The 10,000-nt window shown below is 37.7% G+C and overlaps 1 protein-coding gene across 2 annotated transcripts in view; it reads right to left on the bottom strand.

Moving 5' to 3' along the window:
• Positions 1-9,658, bottom strand: part of LOC144442857 (uncharacterized) — an 11,009-nt gene extending 1,351 nt beyond the window's left edge. Inside the window, exons 1-6 of one of the 2 annotated variants that reach the window (XM_078132249.1) lie at positions 9,536-9,658; positions 5,646-5,676; positions 4,628-4,771; positions 3,591-3,626; positions 1,129-1,368; positions 1-653 (exon numbers count right to left, since the gene is read on the bottom strand). The exon at positions 1-653 is cut by the window's left edge and continues 1,351 nt beyond it. In XM_078132249.1, coding sequence (XP_077988375.1) covers positions 610-653; positions 1,129-1,368; positions 3,591-3,626; positions 4,628-4,771; positions 5,646-5,676; positions 9,536-9,538 — 498 coding nt within the window. In that variant the 5' untranslated portion in view covers positions 9,539-9,658 and the 3' untranslated portion in view covers positions 1-609. The remainder of the gene's footprint in view (positions 654-1,128; positions 1,369-3,590; positions 3,627-4,627; positions 4,772-5,645; positions 5,677-9,535) is intronic. The other variant, XM_078132250.1, reaches the window with a different exon arrangement.
• Between the last annotated feature and the right edge of the window lie 342 nt (positions 9,659-10,000).

Genomic DNA, 10,000 nt, shown 5'->3' on the forward strand with positions numbered 1-10,000 from the left:
CAAGTTTGAAGGATTTATGAAATAAATAGTTGGTAAATTTGACTCAGTAAATAATGACATGAAGTTTTCCAAGTTTCCCTTTTCGTCTCTAAGGTAGAGTGGAAATGGGGTTACAGGAGATGAAAATCATTAGGCAACGGTGTCTGAGTAAAACTTGAAATTGGAATATGCGTCATTATGGAAAATTTGGCTTAACCTCGAAATGATCAATATACAATTATCTATATAAGAAGAAAAAAAATTACGTCCAACATCCATTCTTATTGTGAAATGATTGTTAATGTTAGAAATCCTGAAGTACTTTTGATAAGAAACTGTGTCCAGAGTCTTAACTAAATCGACAGCGTGTGGCAAGACCGAATCAAAGGACTCTATTGTATGATAAGTTTCGAACTTCTGTAAATATGTCTAGAATAAAACGTAGTTCAACTAATTCAACCATCGGTAAAGTTGGCGAAAACAGATTGGAGAAAACAGTCGATGACTTAGCGAAGACAGTGACGTTGGCTGAAAGGATTCTGCGTATGAGTGTGTTTGCAGAACGCTAACTGTTGGTTCTGTCGGATCGTTTCTTCTCAATGCCGCTTTCCGATGTCCCAACGTAACGTATTACAACTCGCCGTATATCTTTGGCAGCACCATTGCTTTAAATTCTGAAAAGTATAGAAAAGATAAGTGTGTATGATGATGGTAAAACTTGATATCACCATGTTACATGTATGTAAACTATCTCCTCACCTCAGGACCCCTATGTTTCCTCAAGTGTTCATAGTAACGAACACATGCACTATAAAATGTTGTACCATCACCACCACCACCACCACCACCACTACCACCACCACCAATATAAACACCAACCACCGCCACCATCACCACCAACACCACCACCACCATGACCAATACAAACACCACCATGACAACCACCACCACCACCACCACCAATACAAACACTACCAATACAAACACCACCATGACCACCACCACCACCACCACCACCACCACCACCACCACCATTAACATCATTAGTATCCATGGTGACTAACTGGTTATGGTAGTCTAATACCATGTTTATCAACTATGTATGCAATAATAATAGAGCCTTGAGCAACGACGTATTTGTTCACAAACCTTCAAAATCGATTTCACCATTGCCATCAGCATCAGCTGCTCGAACCATTTGATCTATCTCAGCATCCGTCAAGTCTTCACCAAGGTTCCTTATCACACCTCGAAGTTCAGCGTAGGAAATCGAACCACCATTATCTTTGTCAAAAACCTGGAAGGCTTCTTTGAGTTCATCATCGTCTGCTTCCTTCAATTTCTTTGCCATGACGGTGAGGAACTCAGGGAAGTCAATAGTACCATTTCCTGAACGAGAAATAACGTCCTGTCAGACTCAGGTATAACTAAGGATCCATTTAAAATGTTATTCCTATATACACGTGGCCAACGTCACCCTGATATTTTAGTCTAATAGTTTTCTTCTTTAAATTTGCATATAACCTTCCAGTGACAAATTTAGAATGATGTTTAATGTTGTCGATATAAAATTTCATTATTTCCTCTGGGGGTCTCTCACTTGAATGATCAGTTCATGTCATCACTGAAGCATTGGCGGTTTTTAATACGTTTGCATAAACGTTGTTCTTTTGTTCAACAGTATTTTGCAACTAATAACAACATGCATGTATACTAATTTTTATCATTGATCGTTTTCAGAGTTAGACAACAGTGAGAAATGACCCGCCATATTATGTTCGTGGTACCAACAATCGGGACAGTGCAAACCCAAGTAAATACTGACAACTGCTTTTCATCTTCCCCCTGCCTAATGCCACACGGATGAGAACAACACATTATAAGCCCCTTTTCCAATCAAAGGAACATAAAATCAATGGTATATTCTGCGTTGCTTTCACTACTTTCACAATGAATAGCGAGGACAAATAATAGAAATCGGGGTGTGTCGAGGTACTTGCATTGAATTGTCTGGTACCAATTTATAAACAGTCACAAACACGTCAAACAAATGTACAATAAATGAATTTCATCAATTCAAACAGAGTCTTCCACTACTCATTTCTCATGCACACATTCATTGTTCGGTTCAACTTGTTTGTATCTTCAACGACAATGGAATGAAAGACGAACTATGAGTTGTAAGGTTTTGTGATGAGACTGAATGCACCATGTCGGTGTCAATGATAGTTGAGGTGAGGATGTTTACCTGATCGTGTGCCTGACGTGAGCAATGTAAAAAAAATACAAAATGAAAGAATGGCGTGAAAGGGATGATGAGTGTTTCATTTGAGTTGTCATACTTAAAACTGAAAATCTGCTGTCAAAAACTGTAAACGTATCAAATTTTGTTTTATGCTTTGAGTACATTTATCATTGCAAGGTTCTTATTTGGGAAAAGAATGATCCTCCTATGACCTTGACAGTGACCTTGACCTTCTTCGAGGTTAATATGCCAGCATTTGGTGATGATCGCTAATCCGTAATGCCGGGAGTGGCTGATGTCTGTTGAAGTTAACATAGTCAGTGAAAACGTGGTTTGATCATAGGAGCTCATGTTGATAACACGTTTATCTTCTATTCATCTCTTAAAGCAATATTTGACTGTTTTAACTGATTCATTGTAGGATCTAGGAATATTTGATGTCACGGTCTTAAATACATATTTCTGCTATATAGTGTTAGTAACCCGGGTTAATGTAAATAATCAGTTTTAGTTGTGATTGTGATTGTGAATTTGATTGTGGAATTATTATTGTGTATGTACATATTCTTGCTTGAGAGGGGATGAGGGGAGGGGGGGGGGTAACAGAAGAGAAGCGAAGAGACGAGTTGAATATAGAGAAGAGAAGAGATGAGATGAGATGAGATGTGAAGAGAAGAGAAGAGAAGAGAAGAGAAGAGAAGAGAAGAGAAGAAGAGAAGAGAAGAGAAGAGATGAGAAGAGAAGAGAAGAGAAGAGAAGAGAAGAGAAGAGAAGAGAAGAGAACAGAAGAGAACAGAAGAGGAGAGGAGAGGAGAGAAGAGAAGAGAAGAGAAGAGAAGAGAAGAGAAGAGGAGAGGAGAGGAGAGGAGAGGAGAGGAGGGGAGAGGAGAGAAGAGAAGAGAAGAAGAGAAGGGATCTGAGAAGAGAGAAAAGCGTTTGACAAGGTAAGACAGGACAAGAACAAAAAAGAAATAAAAGATAATATAGGATAAGTCAGAGAACGAAGATAGGGAGAAAAGGATAGAGATAAGAAAATGTTAGGATAGATTGTTAATAGATATCACACAGTGGACGACGGCCGGGAATTGAGGACGGAAATAGAGACGACTAAACTAAAATGGGAAACGAAGTGAAATGGAGAAGGGAAGAATGAGTAGTGTAAAGAACAAATGTAACACTGGAAGCCACACATACTCAAAAAAACAACGGAGAGAAAAGAAAACGGGGAAATAAAGACCGGGACTGGTTTAAGGAGAGTAACCTTTCTATGCACAGAATGTATATCAAAGACCATGGCATACAAGTGCAACAGTCGACTCTAGATAATAAAATAATTATAACAACAAGTGACTTGATAAGTGCCTACCTTTAGTTGACGAACGAAGATTGCCATACGTGTGTGCTATGTGTGATAAGATAAATAGTGAGTATATGTGCAAATAATACATATAATACAAAAAAACTGATCATTGACCACATTACAACAAAGCAAACCACTATAACTACGTGGAAAATGATAATATAACTTAAATTAGTAAGCTGTAAGTGCGGTATCTGAGTTTATCTTGTGAGTGCGGTGTCCGATTCTTACGTGCGGTGTCCGAGTCTATCTTGTAAGTGCGATGCTTGAGTCTGTATTTTAATCTATGATAAACTACGTGCTATTAATAACATGTTACGTTGCATAGAGATTACAAAACACGTCTAAGTTTGTACAAAACACACATGGCAGGTTTAGCTAGACACACGGTACTAGCAGAGGTTTGGGGTCTAGGGTTAAACGTAGGGAAACTAATGGAGCATAGGAGCCTACCAAACATTCTAGGGGATCTTTTATGCTTAGTGATATTACAATTTCCAGGTTGCTAACACAGTACAGGAGTCTATATAGGACCCTCTAGCAGAACTCGAGGCTTAGAACTGTCACACTTCTTAGGCAGCTAACGGACTACAACAGAAGTCTACAAAAACATTCTATGAGAGCCTTTAGGCTTAGGGGTATTACAATCCTAAGGTAGCTAACATATAGTACTTGAGAGTCTATACAGGACCCTGTAGGAGAACTTTGAGGCTTAGTGCTATCTTACTAAGGAAATTAACAGAGTACAGAAGTCTATAGGAAGTTCTAGGAAAGGATTGATGTCTTGGGTTATCTTACAAACTAAAAACGTCCAAAAATAAATACGACATTCCAGAAGATGCCTGGGGCATGTATAATTCTGTCTACAATTCTAAGCCTAAGTAACTAACTACATGAGTCTACACGACATTCTAAAAGAGCTTTGAGATCTGGGGCTATCTTTCGATTATAAACTAACATAGGGCACAGGAGGTTATAGGACATTATAGGAGAGGGAACATAGCAGTCTACAGGACCTTTTAGAGGTGTAAGAACTATCTTACCATCCTCGTCCACGGCATCCATCATATCCTGGAGATCCTGCGCTGTAGCACTCATACCTAGTGCATTGACAACAAAACCAAGCTCGGTAACAGTGATGTGACCGTCACCATCTTTGTCAAACCAGGAAAACGCCTCCTTGAATTCTAAAAGACATTTGGTAAATAGTATCACCTACATCCTAGACTCGTAAGTCTTCAGAACAAGGTTAGAATAAATAACTGAACATTTTCTCGACTTAAGAATATCAAATATCAACCAATAACTAGTCATGCATGATTCTTAGCTAGGACTATGCTGCACAAATGTTAGAAGAAAAACACAATCTGGCTAAGTGATTCGCTAGCAATATTAGTTCTATGTTGAGATTAAATCGCACTCTTTGCTGACCTTTTATTATACCGACATTTTTGTTTCTTTGATAAGATGAATTAACATGTTCATAAAATTCGATAAAAGGGGACGGGGAACAACTCTAAATTTTTACATGCCAAATAATTATGACAATGTACTTCAGATTATCTTGCCATGTATTAAGTGTTATATAGACACGTCCCCGTTATTTAATGATTCAGTAAGCTTTATTTAATGTATACCAAACCAATTAAGTTACGTACACACGTAACAACTGTCTGCATTTCAAGATACCATTTATTTTCACAAACACTAGCCATACGTTTTGCTGCGAAATGTTTTAACCATACTTTTGTACGTTAATAAACAATTTAACCCTAAAAATACATTACCATACGTCCTTGATAAAGTTAACGTCTTGCCTTGAAACTTGTGACATCACGTGGCACTTTTCTCATAAAGTGTAAACATTTCATGAAAAACGTGCTACAGAAAATATTTCGTACAAGGACAAATTGTCAACGATTTATCTTCTTACCCACACCCACTCCCAAATATTCATATATTGAAATTGATGATCACGTGGTCGTTGTTCCCTGTGTATGTCACAATGTGTAGTGCAAAATCAAAACAAAAAATGACGTCACCTTTGACGTTTGTACTTACCGGCAATATGGTCTTCGGTTAGTTGGTTTGCCTGAAAAGAACAACGGAAAATACAACACTCCATAAACTTATAGTATCAATTTAAACGGGAGTGGTAATGAGCAAGTACGTCATTTTTGCTATTGAAAGTCAATCATCCGTGAAATTGTTATATTTTATCTTCTTTCATCAAAGCCCTGACGACAAATGTGAAGACAATAACCTGTATGGTGACCTCCTGGTAGTGCCTCAGGCATAGCACTCACTGTATCAACCATTACATAGCAGTATTGGATGTCTTAATTTGCTGGGGTTTTTTCATGAAAGTTTTACTTATTGTGAAAGGTGGATTCACTGGTTTAAAATGTCAATGATACGTAATTTTGACGTTACTTTGTGCTGTATTCACAAAATATTTCTGGCGCAGGCAAAATAAACAAAATCAAACCTATAAGTTATCAATGGCAACCGTACTTTCCAGTGACTTACGTATCAAACTCGATTCAAGCGTACTGGCTTGACAGTATAACCCAGAGACTTGGATATCTGACTTGACATACTGGCTTGACAGTATAGCCCAGGGACCTGGGTATCTGACTTGAAGTTCTGACTTGACAGTATAGCCTAGAGACTTGGCTATCTGACTTGATATACTGGCTTGACAGTATAGCCCAGAGGCTTGGCTATCTGACTTGACATACTGGTTTGACAGTATAGCCCAGAGACTTGGCTATCTGACTTGACATACTGGCTTGACAGTATAGCTCAGAGACTTGGCTATCTGACTTGACATACTGGCTTGACAGTTTAGCCCAGAGACTTGGCTATCTGACTTGACAGTATGGCCTAGAGACTTGGCTATCTGACTTGACTAGCTTGTCTTTCCCATATTCAAGCCAGAAAGCCAAATCTCTGGGCTACACAATACTTTATACTTTTGAAATTTGAAATGTTGGAGTCATGAATTCTTATTTCAATATGAATGGTTGGTTTTTTTTCACATTAGTGCGTGTTTACCGTTTCTAGTTGGGTTTGAATAGCAGACTAGACGACAACATGAAGTGTCGATCTATTGTGATCTTTCCTTTCAACTTATGACATTTCAACGCCTTGTCTCTACGACTACGACGATATAGATCACCCTGCATGCGGGGAATCGTTCATTTGACCCGGACACACTACACGAACGTCGCACGAGACAATTCATTGTCACCCCTCGTTATGAGAAGGAACATTGAAACGCGACACTTCAGATTGTAGGTGTCGGAAAAATATAATCACAAGGATTGCCATTTTGGTGACATTTCAAGAGAACCTAAACAAATGACTGAGATAATATATTTTAAATAGTCTACAGCTCGTAAAAACCCGTACAAAATACACAATGAAGGGGTGTGTATTTTTCAATAGTGGCGGCGACATTTCTTTCAATTTCAAGACATAACCGATCATTGTGCACGGCTCAGGTCACTGAGGTTGAGGCGAACTTTACAAACTCACCACAACCACAACTTGAAGCCATATTTGATACTTGAAAACACAAAGAAGTTCCCGAGAAATCACATTTTTTTCAATGCTATTAAACATGCCATGGAGATACAAATTTCAACCTACTGCGACACCAGAATGGACTCTTCACTGATTTTTCCAGACTTTATCAAGTTAAATAACAATATTGATTCAGTTTTTGAAATGTATAATTTGTGTGATATTATGAGATATAACTATTGATAAAAATATTCACGTGTAAATATCTTCATGATTTCAATTACCACTTTCTAATTAAATAATGCAACATTTTGAAACATTTTGTGACGTGACGTTAAAGGGGCACAAGCTGAGTTTCTAAATATTTGGACTTAGTTTTGACTGCATGTTTAAAAGCACAGGTACTAGAATCAATCTGTATGATTTAAAAAATATGGGTAAATGTCTTATTTACCATACATATTTTTTAAAAATCATACAGATTAATTTGAGTACCTGTGTTTAAAAGGTCCTCATAGTATTACACTATGACGCACACCTATCAATTGACTGAATTCAAACCTAGTATTTAGATTAATACCGTAAACTATCCGATGACGTAATTTAGCATACGTAATAAAAATGTCCAGGAAATCCCTACTGTGCAATCACCAGTTATAACAATGCCAGAATACAAATTGTAATATACAAGAACTCCCTACTATGCAATCATCAGTTCTGACAATGCCAGAATACAAATTGTAATATACAAGAACTCCCTACTATGCAATCACCAGTTATAACAATGCCAGAATACAAATTGTAATATACAAGAACTCCCTACTATGCAATCACCAGTTATAACAATGCCAGAATACAAATTGTAATATACAAGAACTCCCTACTATGCAATCACCAGTTCTAACAATGCCAGAATACAAATTGTAATATACAAGAACTCCCTACTATGCAATCACCAGTTCTAACAATGTCAGAATACAAATTGTAATATACAAGAACTCCCTACTATGCAATCATCAGTTCTAACAATGCCAGAATACAAATTGTAATATACAAGAACTCCCTACTATGCAATCATCAGTTCTAACAATGCCAGAATACAAACTGTAATATACAAGAACTCCCTACTATGCAATCATCAGTTCTAACAATGCCAGAATACAAATTGTAATATACAAGAACTCCCTACTATGCAATCACCAGTTCTAACAATGCCAGAAGACAATTGTAATGTTATAGAAGACATGCATTGACATTAAACATTATATTAGAATGTAGTTTTATTTAAGTATTGTTACCGCTTGAGTAAAAAAAATATAAAGTGAGCTTGTGCCACTTTAAGATGGACGTATCGTGAACTCCTCCCCTTAAGTGTCGGATAACAGGAATACGTCACCAATGCGTCACTTGGTGATATTGACAGTGACCAACACTGCCAAAGACTGATAACAGTGAGAGTCTTCAACACTGTTCTGTATGCCCTGTACATTGCTTATATGGTTATACAATATTTATTCTAAGGTACACAGACTCGAGTTGTACTATACACACACTGACCATTCAAACTAGTGATTAGTGACGTTGCACTAGTACCCACTTGAAACCACACACTTCATATGATAAATACTGACCCGCTATACATAACTTGGTTTAAATGTTCACTGCCCCAGAAACGTGTGTGACACGTTTACACAACAGAATTAATACAGTAACTATGGTAACGGGGCAAACAGCGTCAATCTATATTCACATCAGAGATAGTTGCACAGTTAAATGTTCAACGCAGGCGTTTCTAAACTTCTCTAATTTGAGACCATGACAAACGACCTTGTGTTACTCCATTCAGAACGAAACTTTCGTACGTACGTCCAGAAACAAAATACGCAACAATCAATTATGTAGTCGATAAACGTTGCCGTCCTTCCACAAAGTGTGTGTCATAACGTATCCAAGTTAAAAGGTTGACAATAAAAAAATTGGTATTGGTTGACAGAATTAATTATACGTGTATTCGATTTACAAATGTGAGAGCCAAATGGTTCGTTAGTGGTGCATTACACCATTAGCGTGTCACTGTGCACTGTGTGTCATTCATTACTGATTTGTAATCCTTGGGGACTAAAGCATTGGATGTCTATGTGTGCGTGTGTGTGTGTGATCAGGGTACCGGGTAATCGTGAATTTACCGTCCTCTGTGGCTGTATTCGTTTCACAGCAACATACAAGTTACTAAACGTAATCTCAAAGCAAAGGTACGCCACGAGTGGTATCTGTTAAAGATGATAATCAGGTACATTTGTACTGCACATATAATAAAATACAAGTATCTATACAAACGCCTGACCTTAATACGTTAATCGTTCATGGTCTGAACAAATTCACATATAAACAGGCAATATTCGGTGAAAAATTAAAATACTTACCATCTGAAAAACGAAGAGAGTTAGACACAACGTTAATTGAAACCAATATCTGCTTATGTGAGTTCTCCCTTGCTGACGTATATATGTGAACCCGGTAACACCGGTATGTTTGGTTTTGATGTTTGATCACATACACAAGGTGGTTGTTGAGCTGATGCGCATGCGCGAATACATTTATTGCACTTAATGACTGAGAAGAGAGCGAGGTCACACAGGTCAGGTGTTAACCATCAAACAAGCTAACAAAGGCATTGTAGGCAGGCCCAGTTATATATTTATTTGGTGATTTGCGTACGTGTGAAACACAATACCCAGTTTGTGCTTACAACTAACGACTCGGTGTTTTTATTGAGGTGTGTGTATCTGCTCATGAAAAATGCTGACGTCAAGGAGGAAAGAACACAGGAAGACTTACTCTCTAATATCGAACTATATAACTGTAGACACAATGGCAATAATATATGG

The sequence above is a fragment of the Glandiceps talaboti genome, chromosome 11 (genome assembly GCF_964340395.1).
Source record: "Glandiceps talaboti chromosome 11, keGlaTala1.1, whole genome shotgun sequence".
NCBI lineage: Eukaryota > Metazoa > Hemichordata > Enteropneusta > Spengelidae > Glandiceps > Glandiceps talaboti.